Here is a 22585-nt window from a genome sequence, read left to right on the forward strand (position 1 = left end):
AAAGGATATGATTATCAGGAAATTTATGGAAAACAACTCTTTTCTTGCCATCTTCATGGTTACGTATGCGATATAACCTCTCTCACAAGACTGCTGACTCAATCAGCCCCCAACGAAGCCCTGGAGCTCCGACTTTTCGAGCGTCGGTTTGCTATTGATCCGGCTCGGATTGACTATGCTCAAAATTGCTCCGATCTCTAAATATGGTATTATCTATCATCATCATAGTAGTTCAAGTCGTCTGTTTGAATGAAAGCACCCTTCCTAATTCAATAATGGCTTACTATACTTTCTGTTATCAGATCGGCCTTCGCCAGCCCGACAGTCGGTGCTCGGCGTGACGACCGGCCCGATGCCGACGAATCACCGATGAGGCGCATACTATAAAATGGTGGTACATAGGACGTCGTACCAGTTCATGATGATATCTAATTGAACTATATACTACTAGTATATTCTATTGTTTCTTCTTACTACTCGTGAGTCGTACACACAATCGAGTCCCCCTCATTATCCCGATCTAGCGAATTTCACGTTGATCCGTGATATCATCGCGATCCGAACCCGCAGTCCGTCGCAATCCACCAATCTCCACCACCCCCTGTGACCTTACACTCAAGCTCAACTTCTCTTCATCCTCCCTCACATACGACCTCAATCAACGCAAAAATGGACATCTCCTCCTGGCAAACACCCCTCAGCTACATCGGCCTGGCAACACTAGCCTACACAACCTTCAAATTCACCCGCTCGGCAACAACATTCCTGCTACCCTCCTCTCTAAACACCTACAACCGCACAAAGAACAACTGGGCCCTTGTAACCGGCGCAAGCGACGGAATCGGCTTCGGCTTCAGCGAAGAACTCTGCGCCCGTGGTTTCAACGTCATCCTACACGGGCGCAACGGCACGAAGCTCGAAACGCGCGCGGCGGAGCTCAGGACGCAATTTCCGACTCGTCGGGTCGCGATTGTGGTTCGCGATGTTGTCGGCTTGACGGTTGATGTGGATGAAATTGCTGTGGAGGTGAGGGCAATTCTTGACGCGCAGGGTGGTGAACTCTCTGTTCTCATCAATAATGTTGGGGGTGAGGTTCGGCCGTATACTGTTTTGAGTGATTATTGCTTTGAGGATGTTGAGAGGACTATTGCGATGAATGCGGGATTCATGACGCAGATTACCCGTGTCTTGCTTCCTGTTTTGGAGGCTGGGGGTGGGGGCCTTGTACTCAATATTTCGTCTGTGTCGTCGGTCGGCATGCCGTATATCAGTGTTTATGCTTCCACCAAGGGATTCGTGGACACATTTACCAAGGCCCTTGAGGCCGAGTGTAAGGCCGAGAAGCGCAAGGTCGAGGTTTTGGGATTGCGTGTTGGTCAAGTGAGAACAGCTGGCTTCGATGTTCAGGCTGGGTTGTTTGTACCGGATGCCAGGACTCTAGCCAGTGCTGGATTGAACAGGATTGGATGCGGTCGAGTCATTGTTTGGGCATACTTTTGGCATTGGCTGCAAGGACTTTCGGTTGAGCTTCTACCCCGGTCTATGCTAATGATGATCTCCTCGAAGACACTTATGGCGCTGAAGAAGGAAGAGGAGGAGAAGGCCAAGAGGAGGTAAATAGTCTCCAAAGCGTTGATCTAATTATTTGTTTGCAATATTTACGCCCAACCACACCCAATTTATTTGCATGGAAACCTCATGGTAAAAGCTCAGCACAAAAGAGGAAATCAAGTAATGTCTAAAAGCCAGCCGGGCTGCGTTCCTGGTTATTAGGACCGTGCAGGCCCTGGCCTAGGTTTTGCATGCACTCATCTTGCCAATTCGTGGGCGTAAACTTGTCAACAATTTCCTTGAAGGCGTCCAAGGTGCAGAAACTCTCATCACCAGGCAGGTGGTTTTCGGGCTTGGAAGCACAGCCGGGGATATAAACAGGTTGATCATTAAAGCGAAGGCGGACATAGTGTTTGCGCAGGGACTCACGGGCCTCTTCGGGGAACGACTCAATGGGCGCGCGAGCAGTTTCAGATGGGGCCAACTGCTGCTGGGTTGTAGGCTTGTTTCCGAGAAGAGACGAGAAGAGACCAATCTTCTTAGTAGCAACACGGGGGGTTGGAGAACTCCTCCAGGATGGAGCCGGCATCGGCTCGGTTGTTGGGAGCTTGCGAAAATAGTTCAACTGCGATAGACGAGGTGAAAGGGGGCCAGGATCCATTCTGGAAACCACCCACGCTGGACAGGATTGCGGCCAGGGTGGTGTCGTGGCATCCGCTCATGGCAAACTTGATTGACTTGCCATCTTCAGGCTTACCAGATCCAGAAGCAGAAGTCTCGCTACGCCAACCGCCGTCAACGGCAGTGCTAACCATGCGGTCTACCACGTCACCCATGAGAGCACCAATGCCCAGCTTGCGGTACTCAGTGCTCTCGTTGTAGCCGGCGAACCACTCCTCGACCGCAATACGATCGATCACAGCGCGGCCCTTCTTGTCGTAGAACTCAGAAGGAAGCTTCGTTGCCGGTCCGTGAGCATCAGTCGCGTTGATGGTATCCATAATACCGGACAGACGAGGGTGCGCATCCACCGCCACCTTGGGCGAAGTCTCCGGCATATACTTAGACCAAAGCTTGTTCAGATATTCCATCTGCTCCGAATCGTTCCCTGTCGCGGGCGTGAGCTATTATTGACTGGGACGGGTGAAGTTTCCTGGGACTGGCACTTACATCGTGAGGCCGCACGATCGGCGAAGAGCCGAGCCAATTGGCGGAACCGCCGACAATTGCCCTCGTTTGGGAAGAGGGTTTCCTCCGACACGGACCGAGCGACAATGACAGGCGGCGGGAAGTTGAGGGTACGGGCACTGGTAGGGTACATACCCCAGAAAGCCTGTTGCAGCGACTCGAGAGCGCGGGGGATCGGTGTCGCTCGCAGATACATGTCTTCGCTATCGGACTTGATCGCAGGCATGAATCCGAGCTGGTCAACGTAAAGATGGCGCAATCGCTTGCCTAGCGCGTAGGTAGTTTCGCGACCCTTGTCGGTGAGTTCTCCGTGCTGGCTGTGCAATCATTAGCTGGATGGGCCTTTCGAAAAGTGATCGAGGCCCTTGTTCAGTGCAACTGACCAGATTCCCTCAATCTCATTGCCCGCGCCTACCGCAACAACGGATTGGTCTCTGTTACCAAAGGACTCCATTTTCCGGCGAAACTGAAAGCCATTCCAGGAAGAAAGATCTTCGTTACTGGAAGCCATCTGGATCATGCGTCTCGCAACCCCACAGTATGGCCAGTCTTATACCGGAGAAGAGTCAGCTGGGGGGGCCTCATCGTATGGAACGGGACGGGGTTGGGGGGGGAATTACATGGGGCTAGACCTGTCTAAGAGGATGATTAGTATGCTAGAACCATGACGAGAGGATTGAAGGCTTACATTTTGAAAGCGCGAGGAAACAGGTGTACGTTCGCCTAGGTCAAGTTAGAATGCGATCGGGCTCAACGGTCAACCGACATATAGGGCGGAGCTCTCGCATACCATGACGAAGGAACTGACTGGGATTAGCTCGGGGCTGGCGGGAAGAGCGATAGGGGGGGTTTAGACTCACGACCTGTACCAATTGCAACTTCAGACTTTTAGGATAGAGCCGTTCCAGCTCCTCTGGGGAGTAAGGCTCCCGGGGGGTAAGGGTTGTCATACTTTCGAGTGATGAGTCGAACTGGAAGATAAAGCGGAGCACGCATACTGAGTAGCTTGGGCCGAGGATGAGCAGTCTGGCCCGGGCGGTGAGAGCCCAGCGTGGGGGGGGGGGGGAGTGGGGGTACTCCAGAATATACTACAGAGTAACTACAGAGTAACTACAGAGTATAGTTACTGCATATTATTACCGTATGGCAATGATATCTAGTATCTACTAGTACTAGTACTAGTAACTATTGCCAATATCTTTGCAGGTGCAGTATTGCCAATGCCTTCTTGAGGGTGGCTCATTCTGAGGCCGTATCGGGAAATATGAACTATTCTCCTAGTAGTATCCAATGACGACTGCCGCCAGCCGCACGTTTATCAGGTACCAAGTGGCTACTAGTACCCAGGTACAAAGAAAAAATATCAAAGTTCATATATTATGGCATACTTCAAAATACTCGGGTTACACTCTTCAAGTTCTACCACATATGTACTAGTATGGCTTAAGTGGACGAGGAACCTTGGCACAGTGACCTCTCCACAAGAACATACCGATTCTAATCCCCTTGATGAAGTCCGCATTAGCATCAAAACACGGCGGAAATTCTCGGCCAATAGAACTATCGTTAATACCAGATTACCGAGTCGCCCCCGTCATTTGAGGACCGTGAAGGTCAGCGACGCCATCCAGGTACCTTGTGGACCACACCCGCCAGCCACACAAAGCCCACCATTTATCAGCATCAGGGGGCAGATCCGCCTTTATTGGACTGGTGATATCCCCACCATTTCCATATCAACCTTGGGGGACCTGTATGTGTATACGTATCGCATGGGAAATGAGACCAACAATGTTGGACGATGAGGAACTTGGAGACGAGGCCTGTGAGGCATAAATGAGTTGCCCGCAAGGTTTCTAGGAGAGGAAGTCTTGGGTTTCTTCTTTATTCTCGTTTCCTTTTCATAGAATTGCAAACCAAACGAGCACAGGCAAAATGGTTATTGATTCGGGTCGTGAGAATCTGGCGTACCATGTCCAGGTCCCTAATCAAGAGGCTGAGAGGCCCAAGCCTCGGCAGCTACCGGTCACCCTGCTCTCTGGATTCTTGGTAAGATTTATCCAAATGTTGTACATGTCAGACACATTGTTGACATTTAAACAGGGCAGTGGCAAGACAACTCTCCTGAAGCACATCCTTGGGTCCCCAGACCATGGAATGCGAATTGCGGTCATTGTCAATGACATGAGTCAGTGAGTATTGCATATGCGGAAGCGATGAACAACCCTGACATTATTCTCCTTAGACTTAACATCGATGCTGCCCTTATCAAAAATCACAAGGTCTCCCAAACGACAGAAAAGCTCATCCAGATGCAGAATGGCTGCATCTGTTGCACACTCCGTGGCGACCTGCTATCCGAGTTAGCCCGCCTCGCAAAACAGAACGAGATCGAATATGTGGTGATCGAGAGTACCGGTATTAGTGAGCCGATGCAGGTCGCCGAAACCTTCACGGCGGAGTTCAGTTCTGCCATGTTAGAAGCCGAGGACCAAATCAGCGCCGAGAATGACGACGAGGCGAAGAAGATTTTGAAAGAGATGTAAGTGATCTAAACATCGCCGCTGCTTCTTAGCAAAGGCGAAGATGATCTAACATTTCAATAGCGTGGAATTGGGTGGCTTGCACACCATGGCCCGCCTTGACACCACGGTGACCGTGATCGATGCTTTCAACCTTCTCTCCAGTTTCGACACCACCGAGTTCCTCTCCGACCGATACGGCAAAGATGAGATCGTTCCCGAAGACGAGCGAACCATTTCCGACCTCATGGTGGATCAAATCGAGTTCGCCGATGTGTTGATCATCAACAAGGTCGAAACCATCGACCAAGCCCACCGCGAGAAGATTGTGCAGCTTCTCAAACTGCTCAATCCAGACGCCAAGGTGCTTGAATCGAGTTACTCTAAGATTGATGTCCGTGAGATCATATCGACTGGAAAATTCGATTTTATCCGGGCCGCCTCGGGGGCTGGCTGGTTGCGCAGTTTGCATGAAATGACGATGCAGAAGACTGGCAACGGGGAGCGATTGGCACCTAAGCCGGAGACGCTGGAGTATGACATCAACAACTTTGTCTACTCGGCACGACGACCCTTTCATCCTCGAAAACTCTTCTCATTACTTCACGACAAGTTCATCTTGCTTCAAAACAATGAATTGGAGGAAGAGGAAGAGGATGAAGAGATGGGAGAAGGAGACGAGGGTGACAGTGACAGTGACAGTGACAGCGGATCAATAGAAGACTTTGACCAGCCAGATCCCAAAGACATTCTTGAAAACAAGCGCCACCACGCAGCATTTGGGCCAGTGCTGCGATCGAAGGGCTTCTTCTGGCTGGCGACACGGGCGTTCCAGTTTGGCGAGTGGAGCCAAGCGGGCGGAATGCTAACGGTCGGGTGTGGAGGTCCCTGGTTCGCAGAGATCCCCGATGAGGCGTGGCCCGAGGACCAGGATGTTCGACAATCGATCGAGAATGATTTCCAGGGACCCTGGGGTGATCGACGACAGGAGATTGTGTTTATTGGTGAAGGGGTGGATGAAAGTGAACTGACGGCCATTCTGGACGAGTGTCTGTTAGATGATGCAGAGATGAAGCAGTGGGAGAAGATTATGAAGAGTAAAAAGCTCAGTCTTGAGCGTAAAAGCAAGAAACTCGCGGGGATTTGGGAAGATGGATGGGAGGAGTGGCCAGAATTGGAGGTGGAAGAGGAAGAGGAAGAGGAAGTTCCCAACAGTCATAGTCATGCTTATACGAGTACTGGAGGGAACATTAGGAAACACCGCACCAGCGAAATCACCCATTCCCACGTCCACTAGGATATAGGGGCAAAAGTTATGATTAATAGAATATACCAGATTCAAGTTCAATTCCCAATTATAACCTTGTCAATAAATTAAATATACCATAAAACCATAGTTAACAGTACTACTCTACCCTACCATACTAGTAGTACCCTCTCTCCTCCCGCTATCGATAGCAACTCCGCCTTTGCCCACCTTCTCCTCCTTCAATCACTTCACTTCAAGTTCACACTACACTGCACTGCACTACACTGCACAGAGTACATAAGGGCGATCCCTGCTTGATTCTACTTTCTATTTTCTCTACCTCTCTAAAATCGATCATGCAGGCCTGACAATCCCTGCCCGGACCATCATCGCCATTGCTATAATTACCTCCACCTCCACCTCGCCCAGCCTGAAAGCGAATGCACTTCTTCGATCTCGGCTGGTTCGTTTGATCAACATCTGTCGCCCCCGCTCTTGGCTCCCTGCAATTCCTGTACCTGCCTCCCTGTCATTTGCAGTCGTTCATGCTAACTTGCCTCAGGAACCCTCCCCACTGTGACCGACTGCTTCAATGGAGGTAAGAACTTGAATGCTCTCCCCGCTCCATTCCCCGTCATCTGGGAAGGCAAGGCCTATCCTATGTTCGCATCTGCCCAATTCCTTGCATTTTCTACCTGTCTCTTTCCTCTTGCCTTGCAATTACCACCTATCCGCCTACTCTCTGGCTGTTTTCTGGCTGTTCGCTGTTGCCCGCTCTGCCCGTTGCCCGTGACTATCGGTTGCGCACCGCGTTCGCCTGCGTGCTAGGGCATATCAATGGTGAGACAAACACTCAGTGCCGGTCCTCTTTAATCTCTGGATTGATACAAATGTGGGTGTGTATATTGCCTCTTGATATGCAGGCGCAAAGATAAGAGGGAATCCCAGCCTGAGGCGTTCAGGTGTGTTAAGGCGCGCACGCGCGGTGTCCATATGGCGCCCCGTGAGTTGCTGAGTCGCGATGGCCCGGAACCCCGTGGACCACGTCGGAGAGTATTCCCAGCCCCAATGATTCCGGAATGTTCATCTCTATATTGAATTTCACACACGATTGCTATATCGAGCATGTGATGGCCCTTTGACATACGCACTCCTCTTCCTCCCCTTCTATGCGCGAACCTTTCCGGCCCAATATGCCCTGGCCCGCTGTTGAGCGATCCTGGTCGATCGAACGGGATTTTGAACAGCCCTTTGTCGGCGACCGTCAATTCTCTTTTCTCAAATCTGAAGCCCAGCTAAGCCTTGAACAACATCTACAGGGAAATCACCAAGTCGGCACCTCGGCACATGCCCGGTCAAGCCTTGTGCCCGATACCCAGCCGCGCGATGCCAAACCTCGTCTCCTTCTGATGGGACTTCGCCGGTGAGTCGGCATTATCTTTTCTCTGCCAGAAAACAGTGTTGCTGAATTTCGTTTAGGAGTGGCAAGTCATCCATTGCCAGTGTCGTCTTTCACAAGATGCCCCCCAACGAGACGCTCTTCCTTGAATCCACCACCCGGATCCAGAAGGATTCTATCCAGTAAGTGTCAATGCACCTCATCTGAACTCTCTAGCTAATTCCGGCTATAGCTCTTTCATGGATTTCCAAGTCTGGGACTTTCCCGGGCAACTTGAATACCTCGAGCCGTCTTTCGATCTGGAGGATATTTTCGGAAGCTTGGGCGCACTCGTCTGGGTCATCGATGCCCAAGATGACTACCTCGACTCGGTTGCGCGGTTAAACCGCACCATTTTGACTGTACAACAGTACTATCCCGGCATCAACGTCGAAGTCTTCATCCACAAGGTGGACGGGCTATCCGATGAATACCGCCAAGATACTTTTCAGGACATTGTCCAGCGAATCTCCGACGAATTGAGCGACGCGGGGTATGAAAACGCGCCTGTTCACTACTATCTCACCTCCATTTACGATTACTCCGTCTTCGAAGCCTTCAGCAAGGTTATCCAAAAGCTCATCCCCAACCTCTCCACCCTCGAAAACCTGATCACCACGCTCTCGAACAACTGCGGCTTCGAGAAAACCTATTTGTTCGACGTCCTCAGTAAAATCTACATTGCTTCCGATACCCGACCTGTCGATATGGCCTGTTACGAGATGTGCTCCGATTACATTGATGTCATTGTCGATATCTCCGAGTTGTACTCGTGGGATCACCCGCTTCGAAAGGCGAAGGGTGAACAAGTGCAGGAGGCAGAGAGTCATGTCATCCTGCACGACGAGACGATGATTCATCTCATGGAGATGAACAAGTACTTGTGTCTTGTCTCGGTGATTAGGAACCCCGAGGCCAAGGAAAAGAAGGGACTTATCGATATGAACTGTCGCACTTTCCAGGACGCGTTGAATGAGGTTTTCTCTCGATCATGGGAACAAGAACAGGAAGAACAGGCGGCGCGGGATCATGGTGGTCCTTGAGCTGGATGTCGGGGTGCGAAGACTAGCTGCTGGCTGTGCAGGAGACTCAGCATATCGCATGTCTGCAATGCCTTCTTGCTAGAATCATGAATTTGATGACAAAATATTGCTACCCAGAGATGCCCATTGGCTTCGACACATTTTGGTTGAAGGTTGTAGACGACATTCTCGGTGAAATAAGTATATTGTGGTCCGAGTAGTCTCAAGAGTCCACATTCAAACCTGACCTCCAGGCTTGAAAGAAAAGTACTAGTAGTAGTATCTTACAGGATAAAACCGAAAGACAAAATCTACCTACTACCTACTAGGTATTCTAAGGACCTGAGTCAGATCAGACGTGTGCTACCTTGCCATCGCACCCCCCTACTACTAGTAGTAAGTACTACTGTAGGCACTAACACCTTCTTTCAGGCCAGCCGAGGCGATCTTCCCCAGATTTCCACCACACCACACCACAACCAACCACCGACCACCACCCCCTTCTCCCACGACCAGAACCAACACCCTCCAAGTTTAGGGGCAAACCGGAAAAAAGAGCATACCCCAACGATGCCGGAACTCCGCCAGCGACAAACAGCCGCGTCCTCCGGTTCCAATCGCGACACAAACACACAAACACAACAACAACCATCACGCCACGCCTCCAACGAAGACCGCGGTATCAGCGTCTTGGACATCATCCGCGTGCTAGTCACACTCGTCATCGCATCATGCGGTCTTTCATACTACGTCACCAACTCTGAGTCCGTCTTATGGGGATACCGACCGTGGTATACACGGTGGCCGGTACTAAAGTCGTACATGGTGAGCGAGGCAGCACCCAACCAGCTCGATCGAAGCTACAAAGAGGAAACACCACTAACGCACGCTCCCCTAGATCGGACCTATAACACTCACCCCAACCGAACTATCCCTCTACAACGGCAGCGACCCCTCACTACCAATCTACCTCGCCGTAAACGGGTCTATCTTCGACGTATCCGCGAACCCAGGCATGTACGGACCGGGCGGTGGTTACGGATTCTTCTCCGGTCGCGACGCAACGCGTGCGTTTGTGACGGGGTGTTTCCAAGAAGATCTCACGCCTGATCTTGGCGGGGTGGAGGAGATGTTTGTGCCGGTGGAGGATGTTGAGGATGAAGGGCTTACGAATGGGGAGAGGAAGATTCGGAAGGAGCGCGAGCTTAGACTTGCTAGGCAGCAGGTTGAGAAGACGGTGAATAGGTGGGAGGGGTTCTTCCGTAATCATGCGAAGTATTTTCAGGTGGGGAGAGTGGGTGGTGAACAAGGGGAGGGCGATGAGGTGTGGGGGAAGCGGCCTCTTTGTGAGGCCGCGGCTGGTCAGAGGCCGAAGAGAAGTGAGATGGAGGGGAAGTAGAGGGGTGTATTCCGCTTGAAAGGTGAAAGGATAACCTTGAAAAGAGGAACATATTATTATAGCATTCGTGAGGCGTATTTTTGATGGCGTGGGCTGTCGGTCCAATATGGTGGACTTTAATAAACTACGTATTACGCAGAACATAGCGGGGAAAAAAATTTGAAGTTTTTGAAACTTTTTTATTCTTCGTTTAACCTGATGCTAGGCTAAAGGACGAAGGTCCACAGTGCCGAGAGTCAGGCCACTAAGCATCACACTGAGCTTCCCATGTGAAATGATATCATTCGTAAGAGAAATAGACAACCGCGAGAAATGGAGGTACGGAGCGTTTACTCGGCGGCGACGGCGCGGGCTGAGGGGGGGGACAAGTTAGTTAGGGTTCAAAAGTCAAAATATTGTGTTCGGGGGAACGCACTGTAGATGTTCATCTTGGAGTGGCTGGTGACCTTCTTGATCTGGCCTCTCTCCTCGAGGTCGGCAAGAGCGCGGCGAGCCAGGCTGCCGTTGATCTTGAGACGGTCGACAAGGGTGGCGACGGTCACGAGACGGTAGGACTGGACATCCTTGTTGAGCTTCTCAAGGGTGGACTTCTCGAAGACAACGGCGTGCTGGGCCTTGTCCTTGACTATAGACAGAAAAAAAATGTTAGTCGCCGTTTATTCGTAATGTATTTCGCATATTCAAGTCCATGTCCAGAGCCAGATCCACCATCCATATCCGATCGCGCAACGACTCAAAATCTCGTCTTCTTCGTGCGGTAGTTGGGGCCGGGCGAGAAAGAAAGGGTTCGAAGATCGTTGTCACGGTCGGCTGGATGGATGGATGGATGGATGATCATGGTCATGTTGCTGGTGATGTCGCTGGTAACGGTGATGGTGATAGCGTACCCTTGCCCTTGCTCCACTTCTTCTTTTGCTTTCCTGCGGGTGGCTGTATTTGAATAGTGATTAGCTCGTGTCTTTGCAGCGATGACCAGGCATTTTGAGATGGGCACTCACCATTTTGTCTGTCGGTTGCGGATAGTCAAAGGAAGGTTGTCTGGGACGGCGGATCTCGAGTGCGAAAATGGCCGTGGGGCATGACTAATCCACCACTCAAGCCCTAAGCCCCAGGTCACGTGTGGGGCAAACTCGGTTAGTGCGAGGCCGGTGATTGGCTGGTTCATAGAGTACTGTACATACACTAAGTATACTCCTTAGTACTCGTAGCTTACTAGATGGAATATCAAGAGTCCATTCAGATTGATCGTAAATTCTGTTGATGATTTATTATAACAAAGGTTAAAGGGGAATTTGTTGATCAGTTTTTCATGTTTATTTTGATGGTTCAATTTGACATTATTGTGAAATCAGCGCTCCTACTATGTATAGAACTCCTATACATTACAATATAGGACTATCTAACGGCCCAAGCTACCAGCATGACCTCCATATCCTCGACTGGTCACCGAATTCAATACTTCATATCCAGAGACACCATTCTCATCAGTCAAATACCCAACCACGTACTCATCGGTCGAAGCAAACCAAAAGGTCGCATCATTTTCCGATTCAACAAGCCACTTCACCTCATACTTCCCACTGTCGCTTTTTTGGGTAGGAACGCGGGCGATCACCGGGTGATCATTGGGCGACCACCATCGAATAGTAGGCAGGTTGTTCGTAATTGCATTAATGAGTAGCTGCGGCGTCGAAGGATGCCAAGCTAGTTGACGAACCGGTTGTTCATGCACCAGAGCAGATGCCAGTCTGGGCGTGGCATCCAATGTCCAGATCCAGACAACATTAGATCGCATAGTATCCACAGTTGCGAGCATCGTTCCGTCAGGGCTGAATGTCATGATTTGTACACCTCGCGGTGGCCCCGAAGACTCGGGACTCATGTTAAATGCAGAGGAGCATGTCGCCTCGGCGTATTCCGCGTCTCCGAGGGCACTTGTATATCGCTCGCGCCAGATCCTAGGTGAAGACTGATCAAGCGGGAAAACATGCGAGAGTGTAGTGGAACAAGTAAACTGGAAGAGTTAGATATGTATTTGTCAGTTCTTTCGAGAGGTACATACTGTTCGGGTTCGCAGCAGGTCAACATTGCCATTAACCTTGCCGACAGCGAGAGTGCTGGAGGTGCCGTCTTTTCCGAGAGGGCCCCATTCAATCTGCTTGACGCCCAGATCAAATGAATCATCCATCTCGGATGAGCCACTATAAGTCCTGAATAGCTGTCCGTCGGCCGTGAAAATGAGCACCTTGGTACCAGAACTGGCAGCATCCCAGACAGCAATCCACCTCCCATCTGGACTCCATTTCAAGCCCTGGGCGTCATTAGTTGAGAGAACTACCCGGCTAACCAGGTTGTAGGTTTTAGGGTCATGAATAGTAAGTAGGTCAGATGTATCCGGTTTTAATAGGATGGCGAAGTGCAGGGTGTGCGGGCGATAGCCGAATCCAAGGTGGTGGGCAGATTTGGGCGACTTGATCATGGAGCTGCGCCCCGTGTCCAAGGAGTGAATAGTCATTTTCGTATTCCACGCATGGAATACAAGAATTTCGTTTTCATCGGCTCCAAATTCGATGTTGAGTGTCCCTGGCTCGAGGTTTTCGATCTCGGCAAACAGCTTCAATTCTTCTAGTTGCCAGATCGAGATGCGGGATTCATTGGAGCTGAGAAGACGTCGGTCTGTAGACGATTTAATTGAATTTCGTGTAGGAGAGAATTTGAAAGATTTGACATTTGTCTCCATGACTTTGGTAATCTGCATTTCTTTATGCTCGGATGCCAAATCTGAGTAGACGGCAAGATCTTTGCCATGGACGTGAGCTGCAAAAAGGCCGTCATTGGAAAGTGAAAGAGCCAGTGGAGCTGAGTTGGGATTAGCATTTGGTTATATATGTTGAAGAAAAGAATTTACCCCCGGTTCCAGTAGAGGCATCCATTGTTGATGCTCTGTCAACAATGAGGCGCGTCTATGCGCTCAGTGGTATATCAAGAATCCGAGACCGTAAGTTCGTCTATTGGATCGCGGAAGAAAGAGATACAATTTGGAGAGTGGAGGATCTTTTTTTTCCCTCAATTTCCATCAACCTTGGACTCGAAATAGTCGCTGTTCTGCACGTATTGAGAATATCTCAAGATGGATCTCATCCAACCCAATGCGGGTGAGGCATCCACATTTATCGCCTCAGGCAAGGATGCTTAGATAAGCCGCCACTCCGATAAGATAGCCCGGAGGGTTTGATCCTCCGCTCCGAGATAAGCAGAGCGCCGGCAAAAAGTCGAGATGTTCGTCCTACTACGATGAAGTGGAACTCGGCTTCAGCAGTCAAAATAGGTCTTATAACTAGATCATCCCCGTGGCTGGGGCGCTTTTTGTTCCAAACCCCCCGACTTTACGTCAGAATGGTGTCCGACACAACGCAGCAGCAGAAGGCGCAAAATGGTGCCGAGCTGCCCTCCGCCGTAGCGGCACCTCAGAAGAAACTACTAGGAAGGCAGTTCTACGAAAGCATTGGAAGCCCCAAGTATATCGTGGCCCCCATGGTTGACCGATCCGAGTTTGTGAGTCTATCAAAAGCCATATAGGAGGAATCCACACTGACATTCTTCTCTTCTTTCCAGGCCTGGCGCATGCTCACACGATCCTTCATGCCCGAGGACGAGTCGAAGTCCCTTCTCGCATATTCCCCTATGTATCACGCGCGTCTATTTGGAGAACAGGAACGTGTCCGCTCCGGGTGTTTTCAACCCACTCGTGGCGCCATTGGAGATTCGAACAAGAAGGACGAGCTCTTCCTCGACGGAAATCCCTCATTCGACCGCCCCCTCTTCGTTCAATTCTGCGCAAACGACCCAAATGAGTTCCTGGAAGCAGCAAAACACGTTGCGCCCTTCTGTGACGCCGTCGATTTAAACCTAGGTTGCCCGCAAGGCATTGCCAGGAAGGGACACTACGGTGCTTTTCTCCAGGAGGACTGGGATTTGATCTATAAACTCATCAATAAGCTATCTACTGAACTCTCAGTGCCCATTACGGCAAAGTTCCGCATCCAGGAAACGAAAGAGAAGACTTTGGAATATGCGAAGATGATTCTTTCCGCCGGTGCAAACATTATCACAGTCCATGGACGTCGCCGGGAGCAGAAGGGTCATGAAACAGGCCTGGCAGATTGGAGCTACATCCGCTACCTGCGCGACAATCTACCATCAGAGACTGTGATCTTTGCCAATGGAAACATCTTGAGCAATGATGATATCGAGCGTTGTCTGGAGGCAACCGGTGCTGACGGCGTCATGAGCGCCGAGGGAAACCTTTCCGACCCCACGGTCTTCAGCAAGCCACCACCCGTTGGTAGTGAAGGCCGAGAGTACTGGCGGGGCCGAGATGGCAAGGGCGGGTACCGGATTGATGCGATCCTGCGCAAATATTACGACATTATCTACAAATATGTCCTTGAGCAACCTGTTCCAGAGCGCAAGCCGCTCTTTCTGCCATCAGACCCCGTGAATGCAACGGAAGAAGCAAAGGAAGAGGAGCAGAACGAGGAGGAGGACGGGCCACCAAAAAAGAAACAGAGACGAGAGAAGGTCAAGAGGACCAGCTCCCCCAGCCTTGGCTTCATGCAGGGTCATCTTTTCCAAGTACTCCGGCCCATGGTTGGAACTCATACAAATGTTCGAGACGCACTTGCTCAATCCCGGCCTGGTGATATGGCCGCGTTTGAGAAAGTTCTCACTCTCATTGAGCGAGCAATCAAGGCCGGACTGAAAGAATATGAACAAAACCCCGAGAAATTTGAGAAGCAACCAGACGAGTCTTTAACAGGCTCCAAGGCTACCATCGCCGAGTATGGTCGTCCTTGGTGGGTGTGTCAGCCGCACATCCGGCCTCTGCCCGAGGAGGCTAGAGAGAGCGGTGCTCTCACTGCCAAGGGTACCGTAACTACATCTAAGGCGAAGGCCGACACCGAAAAAACGGAATCCACGGAAACTCGGACACCTACTTCGGAGGGCACTTCCACCCCAGCGAATGGAACTGGAATTGAAAACCTCACACCTGATCGTTTGGTCAGCGGTTAATGCTGTGCACTGCAGCAAAATATGGATACACAAGCAATAGAAAAGCCCGAGGGCTCGGGAAGTACATAGGCACTGATAGATATTTGCTTTGCATAGCGGTCTGACACACCTAATGAAAATTCAAGTTTTCATTCTAAGTTAATGGAAGATAGGGTCTTTGTCTTTTACTAATACTTCGAAGAAACTACACACTAACCTCGGCCGACCGTACATTAATTGGTGTGTCCACAAGTTTGCTTGAATCGTCCTCGCGCCCATCACGTTCGTCGTCACTGGCCGGGCTCTCGAACGCAACTCTTCCAATCACACCTCGTGCTCGATCTCTTTTCTCGAGATAGGCAATCAAGCCAATAAACGGGAGGGTTAATGCCCCCGTCACCAGGCTTGCAATATAACCTCTGTGAAAATTAGGGGCATCAGTAGCAGCGTAAAATACTAGCGGCCACCAAGTTACAAAAGCGAAGTCGAACGAGTTCATGAAGCCGGTGGTTATAGCTCGTAATTGTACATCCGAGCTCGTGACATCAGCCATCCAAGAATACCAAACCGCTTGAGGCGCGAAAGTGGTCCCGAGCAGATAGAATGCCACGAAGTATCCGGCATCTGTCGAAGGACTAGACACGAGAATCGCCGACCCGATGATGAAGGTCAACCCAATCGCAATGGAGACCTCCCAGCGAGATTGCAATTTGTCCGATATTATTGCATAGAAGATTGTACCAACAATAGCACTTGCATAGATTCCGGTAGGATAATTGTTCTGCTGGATAGTGGTGTATCCCCGTGAAGCCATCCAGTATGCCATCACATTGTTCTGCAGCATTTGCACGCAAAGAGAGTACACTAAGCTGATATTAGCACCGGATATTCAAATTTCCATCTTTAATACTTACACATAAAAATGAATGGTAGTAGCCAAAATTGCCAGCTCAGGAGCACCCTCCTGAACACAGTCAAATCCCAAGACTGCTTGCGGGGCGCACCTAGTCGCATGATTGCATGTTCTTTCAGTTCGCTATTCAAGAACCATGCTGCGCGATGCGAAGGCAGATCCGGAATGAATATCCAGCCTGTGGTCTTACTGAGTACTTCCATCTTTGGATGAACGGGGTTGAGAGCGTACCGAATAATGCAACGGGTATAGTCATCACAGAAACAATAATGAATATCCATTTCCAGGCAGGAAGACCACCCTTGTCTGCCAATGATGCTAGCAATCCGGCTTGGATCCAGCCACCAGCCATTGTCCCTATATGTCCGAAGACGCAGAATACTGCAGCCCTTATACCGAGCTCAGATCTCTTATACCAGGAACCGAGAATGAAATGCGCACCCACGCTGTCAAAATGTCAGCTCCTATTTTCTGACATTCCACACATGCATTCCCGGGGAATTCTTACTATGCGATCGCAGAGAATCCTCCTTCGATCGCGTTTAACAGGATAACTTGCCAGGCTTTGGTCATCTTGTAGGTGATCAACGTTAAGACCGCCCAGGTCAAGTTAGCTGTTACAAACACGTATTTCGGCCGCACGATAGTCAAAAGACTGGTTCCTGGCATTTGGCAAACGGCATAGACCACCAAATACGCGGTGCTCATGTAATTATATTCCTTTCCCTGGAAACCGAGTGCCTCTTTCATGCCGCTGATATAGGCTGAAGAATAGCTGGCCCTGGTGACGCCGAATAGAAACCATATCAAAGAGAAGTAAGGAAGTAGGGTGACATCGAGTTTTGCTAGCAGAGCGCGATCCTTGCTATCTGGTCCCCAGAGCCAGATCGCGAGCTTTGTTAGTATCGAGGTCATTTTGCACAGCCTTTTTGAAAAGACTTCCGAAAGTAAAAAGGCTGCGGGGGCCAAGTTGCTTAAGTCGAGTGCTCGCGATGAGTGATTCTGATGTTGACATGGAGTTGTACGAGAAATTTGTCGCGATACGCTATACCCCGCCAGTTGATCAGGCGTTCCAAGTCAGTCGATTCTGGCAGCGAAAAGGTGAGGATCGAAGTCAAAGGTATGCCGCCGACAAGAAAAGAGATAAATGTGCCCCCAGTTGCGAGATCGATCAGTGATATGGTGAATCAAACGGGGAACTGACATTCACATGATGGTGTGATAGCAGGAGAAAATTACCACGAGCGGGGTTGGGATCAACTTGAATAAGTCATCCTGATCCATGTGAAGAGAATTTTGCCTAATCTCTGTCACTAACAAAAAATTCATTTGTAATAATCTAATTATGTTAATTATTCTTAAGACCTATGGTTCTGATTCTATTTGCTGGAGAAGGACTCACTTACTAATATTTCGATGTAGATTGATCAGAATGAAGGTTTCAAAGCCTTGTGCAACTACTGATCTCTGACTTTAGGAAGGAGAATAAAGTAGATTACTAAATATACTTTCTCTAACGAAACAAAGAGTGTTTCCATGTCTGCGTTTACATCTGCCTGAAACCCCTCCTATTATGTCGAGGCTTCGTGTTTAAATCAGACCAGTTCAATCGAGTTTCGTACTCACCGTGGGTCTACAGCTTTTCGCGTGCCATATTGAGTATCTGATTCACTAGGGTTAGATTCGACCTGCTTAGTTTGACCACTGACATAAGGTACTTTTCAATTTTAGAGAACAGGAAAGGGGTAACTATCTACCTGTTTCAAAACATGAGCGCTGGCAGTTCGTAATAGGGCTTTTCGGTAAGCTCGTCCGTGTTATTTGCATTCTGTCGAGCAATATTAATTCTATGAGTGGGACAGAATGAGTAAAGTAAGAACTTGCCCTACATTTCTCTTGATCGCATTGACGGTGGTTGAAATATTGATCGTGTCATCTAGATCTGATAGGTCGGTCTATAAAATCCACCACTTCTATTCCGAGATATCGAAGTATTTCGCAACTTCAATAAGACCTAACCCACCAACTCCGACCCAATGATCGACAACCCCTTCTTCTCTAGCTCGTGCAACACCTTCACTATCCCAAGCTTCTTCCAACTCTCTCTCCAGATAAATTGTCTGAAACCCACATTTCTTGGCCGCCTGTAAGTCCTCAAGATGGGCTGCAACAAGACAGCATTGCGAATTCTCAAACCCAAATCTGCGAGCAGCACCATTATAGGCCTCGGGGGACGGCTTGTAAGCGCCAAAATGTTCGGCACTGGTAAGATGCTTGAAAGGCAAGGAGTTGTGGTTTTGTAGGTCTTCAAGTAACTTCACATTGCCGTTTGATAATGTCGACGTCGGGAATTTAGTGTTCAGCAACGCAAGGCCGGGGACACTGTCGGAGTATGAGTCAAGTCGATGCCAAGCGAGTGTTAAATTTTGGAGATCGTCCTCATTGAATAAATCCCCGAGACGCCGTTCCGTGAGAATATTTTCCAAGGATATACGGTTGTGTTCATCTACTGAGACAAAGGGCTGAGATGTATCGTAATTGTCTCCGAAGTTCATATATGCGTGATGCCACTCCTCGGAAATCTCCCTCCAACTTGAAGTAGACATGCCAGAAACGCGTGCTCGCACATCTGCACTCAGAGATCGAGTTTGATTTTGAAGGATCTCTTGAGCTGCGGCGTTCAGTTGCTTCGCGATGCAAAATCTCCATTCCACAATTGTCCCCAAGACATCGAAGAATAGAATTGCAGGATGACCATTCTGTGGCATCTTTCTGAGATTTCTTCTTCTTTAAGTTATCACAGAATGAAGCCTTTTTTCAAAATGTAGAATAGAGCTTAAAGTGTTATAGTTTCTTGTCAGCCAGTGATAGTAACACTGTGGCCTCAACTTAGAGCTCCAAAGGACAAGCAGATGATTTTACCATCAGGATCTGGTGTAAATTTTGACAAGATACCAGTATCGCGATGGGATGAGGCTTATTTAAATGTTGAAGTCACCAAACTCTCACCATTTCATCAGCCTCGGGTTTAAGAATAAGAATTTCATGTGATTTCGAGGTAGGCGTCAGAATAGTATTACTAGTCAAGGGGCTGAAACGATGAGATCAATTCCCATTTGCGGGTCTGTGTTGGGGTATGGAGCGCCATCGTTGGGGTCACTTCCAACTTTCTACTCGATATGACTGGGAGCGTTTCATGGAAGTTTAATTTCTAATGCATGACCTAAGGCTGTCCTTGCACTGCCTCTGAGGGCCCAGTTATCGCCGTGGCATAGCCCTGGAGATTGCTAGCCCAAGTTGAACAAAAAAAAGATGTGAGATTATACAATTCTAGAAAAATAAGAATACAACCATCGCAACCGACAGGGTATCATGCATGCATTCAAGCCACATAAAACGGGACTCAGTTCAGCCCAAGCCAATTATTCACATCTCCTCCTCAACATCACTAGTCTCCCACCCATCCTCACTCTCACTAGCACTCCAAACAGACCTCTTACTCTCATCCTCGTCAGCAGCAATACTAGCCGCAAGAGCCGCAGCAACAGCCGCAGCCTCAGTAGCACGCTCCTTAGAATGCTTCTTGTTCTTCTTAGCCTTCTTCGTCTCCTCCTCAAACTGGCGCTTCTTCTTCTGAAGCTCAGCATCAGCAGCCGTACCACGCTCGATGACATCGATCATCTTCTCCAGCGCGGGCGCATACGCCTGGGCGTAAATTAGATCGCCCACTTTGACACGCATGTAGTCCATCGCCGCGGCGACGGGGGCATTTTGGCCTGGGATCCGGGTGCCCTTGGACGTGAGACCTGGTTTACCGGGTTCGGGGAAGGCGATATCGTCCAGGAGTTCGTAGGCAGATTGTCGGGAGGGTGGCTTTTCGGCCTCGGCCTCGGCGTCGTCGAGGGGGATATCAGGGGCAGCGCCGCCGCGATCAGCTCCAACGAGTTGGGGTTCAGCGCCTGGGCAGGAGGGCGAGAACTGGATTGATCTCTTTGAATTGGGGGTTTCATTGATCTGGGCGATCTTTTGGTAGCGCTGGCTGAAGTGGGTGAGGAGGACTGAGCGGGCATTCATTCGCTTGCCGACTTCTAGGGCTTCGGCTGCGGTTGAGTGGCGCTTTGCGAGGGCTGAGCCGGCCATGTCATTTGAGAAGGTTGCTTCATGGATTAGGACTGTTGAGCCAGCACCGATGGAGGCGAATTTATCCGAGGGTCGGCAGTCGCCGGAGTAGGAGACTTTGAATCCATCCGGGAAGACGAAGGACGCGGCTAGAGCACCGCGGCAATGTTTGACTCGGGTTGTGAGTAGGTCGCTGAGACCGGTGGCGGATTTGAAAAGCGATGTGAGAGGACCGGAGTCACCGAGGAAACCGAGGCGGATCTTGTTGGCGTTGCGTGCTCCGAAGGGAGGTCCGCCGTCTTGTTTGGTGCGGTAGCTAAATTTAGTGACAATGGTTTGGCCGGATGCTTCAGGGTGTGCGGAGACGGGCAGCACCTTGCCAAAACCGAAGTTCTCGACTGTTGCATACTCTTCCAGCCAGGTGATCATCATTTCGTCTGAGACGACGCACAAGCGCTTCTCCTGGAGGATCTTTGCCAGGTCCGTTTCGGGGTGAGCTTCAGGCTTGGCGTCTCTTCCGTAGACCTCGTGGTACCAAGCGCGAATGACAGAGACAGTGCCCAGGTGGTGGTCGGCGTGCAGATGGCTGATCCAGATCATGCGAAGATTCTGGAAAACCTCGCGCAGCTTCTCGGGTCCGAAAACACGCTTCAGTTGACCTAAAGTGCTCTCACCACAATCAAGGAGATAGTAACCGTACCCGGGGTGGTGGACCAAGGTGGCCGAGACATTGCGATACTTGGACGGCGCGGAGGAGCCAGTACCCAGAGCAATAATCTCGGCGTCAGCACCAGGCAGAGTTTCGCGGAAGTCAGCATACTTCTTCTTGAACTCGGGCTTCGCGACACGTTTCTTGATGACATCCAGACGCTGCGCAACAGCACGAGGAACGCGTACGGCCATGGCTGTGTTGACAGGCTTCACAATCTCCGAGGTATTCAGTTTGAAGGTAGGCTCCATATCGATAATCAGACCAGGCTTAACCGGCTCGAAGGGAAGATTCTTTATGTCGATAGATCCCGGCAAAGCGCTGCCTGCAATTCCACGCTGGGGAAGCGTTTCATTGTCGTGGTCGGGGATTGAGTAGTTATCGCCGTTGAGGCAGTTCAAGCGAATGGCAGATTCAGCGGCGCTTTCCAGCGCCAGATAGTTCGGGCAGTAGTCTGTGCCGGAGACAAGATGCTTACTCTGGGACATGCGGGCAACGAAGTCTCGGAACTTAGGGTCCTCGCCAACGCCGGGACCAAGGATCCAGAAAAAGACCTTCAGCTCAGCCATGACGGTGGGGGACTTCCATTCTCGACGATTGACCACATCGTCGAGGTAATCCGCAGACGGAACTTCCATAATAGCAACTCCCTGGCCTAATCTCGGAGCGCCGAGGACCATGTCTGGAGTGATGGTCTTGCCGTCCTCCGACATGACGCTCTCACCACCTGCAAGTTTGGCGTACGCAGGACCGGCAGGCACCTTGCAGGCCTTAGCCTTCTGCACGTCAAATTTGCCTCGGACGTCGTGGTTGCGGACAATATAGCACAGAGCCTCTTTGGAGGGGGTGGTAGGCGGTAAAGTTTCCACAGTCGCACCGGGCCAGGGCTTCCGAACGAGCACGTTGATCTTGGGAAGGGGCTTGTTGTCGCCGGGGATGGGTCCCTTGTACTGCTCCAGGTCCTTGGTTTCTGGGTTCCGCACAAACAACGTTGCAGGCATCTTCACTTGCGCGAGAGGAGTCTCAACCAGGGAATCCATCTTCCAGGTCGAATTGAACATATCATGGACAACCGATTGTCTCAGTAGGTTATCCTGGATTTGCTGCGCCTCCAAGTCGACAGTCTCTCGGAACTCGTCCAAGCTGCGCTTCCGCGGGCTCTGAGAGAGAGAAGGAGAAGGAGACTTTGAGTTGTCTGAGTTGATGGGGAGAATCCAGACCTTGATATTCTCATCGCTCCAGGTAGGCTCCTGGAACGGGTCCTCTGCGCCGACAGGGAGTCGCTTCTCAATATCCTTGGCACTATACTCGTTCATATACACGGGCAGACCCTTCCGAAAGACGAAGCGCCGGGCCGTGGCCATAGTATGCATCAGGTTGGTCGCACCGTGGATATTCAAATGAACCTTGTCAATGGCTGCAT

At 50.3% G+C, this 22585-nt stretch overlaps 11 protein-coding genes across 11 annotated transcripts; 5 read left to right on the forward strand and 6 right to left on the reverse strand.

The window, feature by feature from the left end:
• Window positions 1–669: 669 nt before the first annotated feature.
• Window positions 670–1617, forward strand: N7481_001787 (putative short chain dehydrogenase/reductase; the record flags this gene model as incomplete). Its single annotated transcript, XM_057261006.1, has 1 exon — window positions 670–1617. One exon carries the CDS (start codon window positions 670–672, stop codon window positions 1615–1617), a length of 948 nt encoding a protein of 315 aa, XP_057125938.1.
• A 121-nt stretch (window positions 1618–1738) lies between these two features.
• Window positions 1739–3689, reverse strand: N7481_001788 (putative acid phosphatase; the record flags this gene model as incomplete). The annotated part of the gene is made up of 7 exons (XM_057261007.1): window positions 1739–2176; window positions 2229–2659; window positions 2722–3056; window positions 3123–3239; window positions 3296–3375; window positions 3428–3462; window positions 3530–3689. 7 exons carry the CDS (start codon window positions 3687–3689, stop codon window positions 1739–1741), a joined length of 1596 nt encoding a protein of 531 aa, XP_057125939.1.
• Window positions 3690–4674: 985 nt separating this feature from the next.
• N7481_001789 (uncharacterized protein) lies at window positions 4675–6558 on the forward strand (the record flags this gene model as incomplete). The annotated part of the gene is made up of 4 exons (XM_057261008.1): window positions 4675–4788; window positions 4843–4931; window positions 4985–5281; window positions 5346–6558. The coding sequence occupies 4 exons, from the start codon at window positions 4675–4677 to the stop codon at window positions 6556–6558; spliced, it is 1713 nt and encodes a 570-aa protein (XP_057125940.1).
• Window positions 6559–7703: 1145 nt separating this feature from the next.
• N7481_001790 (GTR/RAG family Ras-related GTP-binding protein) lies at window positions 7704–8991 on the forward strand (the record flags this gene model as incomplete). Its single annotated transcript, XM_057261009.1, has 3 exons — window positions 7704–7933; window positions 7990–8091; window positions 8142–8991. 3 exons carry the CDS (start codon window positions 7704–7706, stop codon window positions 8989–8991), a joined length of 1182 nt encoding a protein of 393 aa, XP_057125941.1.
• Window positions 8992–9540: 549 nt separating this feature from the next.
• N7481_001791 (putative heme/steroid binding domain protein) lies at window positions 9541–10369 on the forward strand (the record flags this gene model as incomplete). The annotated part of the gene is made up of 2 exons (XM_057261010.1): window positions 9541–9795; window positions 9869–10369. The coding sequence occupies 2 exons, from the start codon at window positions 9541–9543 to the stop codon at window positions 10367–10369; spliced, it is 756 nt and encodes a 251-aa protein (XP_057125942.1).
• Window positions 10370–10698: 329 nt separating this feature from the next.
• Window positions 10699–11370, reverse strand: N7481_001792 (40S ribosomal protein eS25; the record flags this gene model as incomplete). The annotated part of the gene is made up of 4 exons (XM_057261011.1): window positions 10699–10721; window positions 10785–10994; window positions 11257–11299; window positions 11368–11370. The coding sequence occupies 4 exons, from the start codon at window positions 11368–11370 to the stop codon at window positions 10699–10701; spliced, it is 279 nt and encodes a 92-aa protein (XP_057125943.1).
• A 398-nt stretch (window positions 11371–11768) lies between these two features.
• On the reverse strand, window positions 11769–13302 carry N7481_001793 (WD40 repeat domain-containing protein; the record flags this gene model as incomplete). Its single annotated transcript, XM_057261012.1, has 3 exons — window positions 11769–12383; window positions 12432–13228; window positions 13278–13302. The coding sequence occupies 3 exons, from the start codon at window positions 13300–13302 to the stop codon at window positions 11769–11771; spliced, it is 1437 nt and encodes a 478-aa protein (XP_057125944.1).
• Window positions 13303–13765: 463 nt separating this feature from the next.
• N7481_001794 (tRNA-dihydrouridine synthase family protein) lies at window positions 13766–15442 on the forward strand (the record flags this gene model as incomplete). The annotated part of the gene is made up of 2 exons (XM_057261013.1): window positions 13766–13924; window positions 13985–15442. The coding sequence occupies 2 exons, from the start codon at window positions 13766–13768 to the stop codon at window positions 15440–15442; spliced, it is 1617 nt and encodes a 538-aa protein (XP_057125945.1).
• Window positions 15443–15626: 184 nt separating this feature from the next.
• On the reverse strand, window positions 15627–17249 carry N7481_001795 (pantothenate transporter; the record flags this gene model as incomplete). Its single annotated transcript, XM_057261014.1, has 3 exons — window positions 15627–16256; window positions 16525–16780; window positions 16843–17249. The coding sequence occupies 3 exons, from the start codon at window positions 17247–17249 to the stop codon at window positions 15627–15629; spliced, it is 1293 nt and encodes a 430-aa protein (XP_057125946.1).
• A 1058-nt stretch (window positions 17250–18307) lies between these two features.
• On the reverse strand, window positions 18308–19102 carry N7481_001796 (uncharacterized protein; the record flags this gene model as incomplete). The annotated part of the gene is made up of 1 exon (XM_057261015.1): window positions 18308–19102. The coding sequence occupies one exon, from the start codon at window positions 19100–19102 to the stop codon at window positions 18308–18310; it is 795 nt and encodes a 264-aa protein (XP_057125947.1).
• Window positions 19103–19760: 658 nt separating this feature from the next.
• N7481_001797 (ribonuclease Z) lies at window positions 19761–22526 on the reverse strand (the record flags this gene model as incomplete). Its single annotated transcript, XM_057261016.1, has 1 exon — window positions 19761–22526. One exon carries the CDS (start codon window positions 22524–22526, stop codon window positions 19761–19763), a length of 2766 nt encoding a protein of 921 aa, XP_057125948.1.
• Between the last annotated feature and the right edge of the window lie 59 nt (window positions 22527–22585).

The sequence above is a fragment of the Penicillium waksmanii genome (assembly GCF_028829765.1).
Source record: "Penicillium waksmanii strain IBT 27052 chromosome Unknown utg000002l:1.0-3326099.0:1.0-3328782.0, whole genome shotgun sequence".
Classification (NCBI taxonomy): domain Eukaryota; kingdom Fungi; phylum Ascomycota; class Eurotiomycetes; order Eurotiales; family Aspergillaceae; genus Penicillium; species Penicillium waksmanii.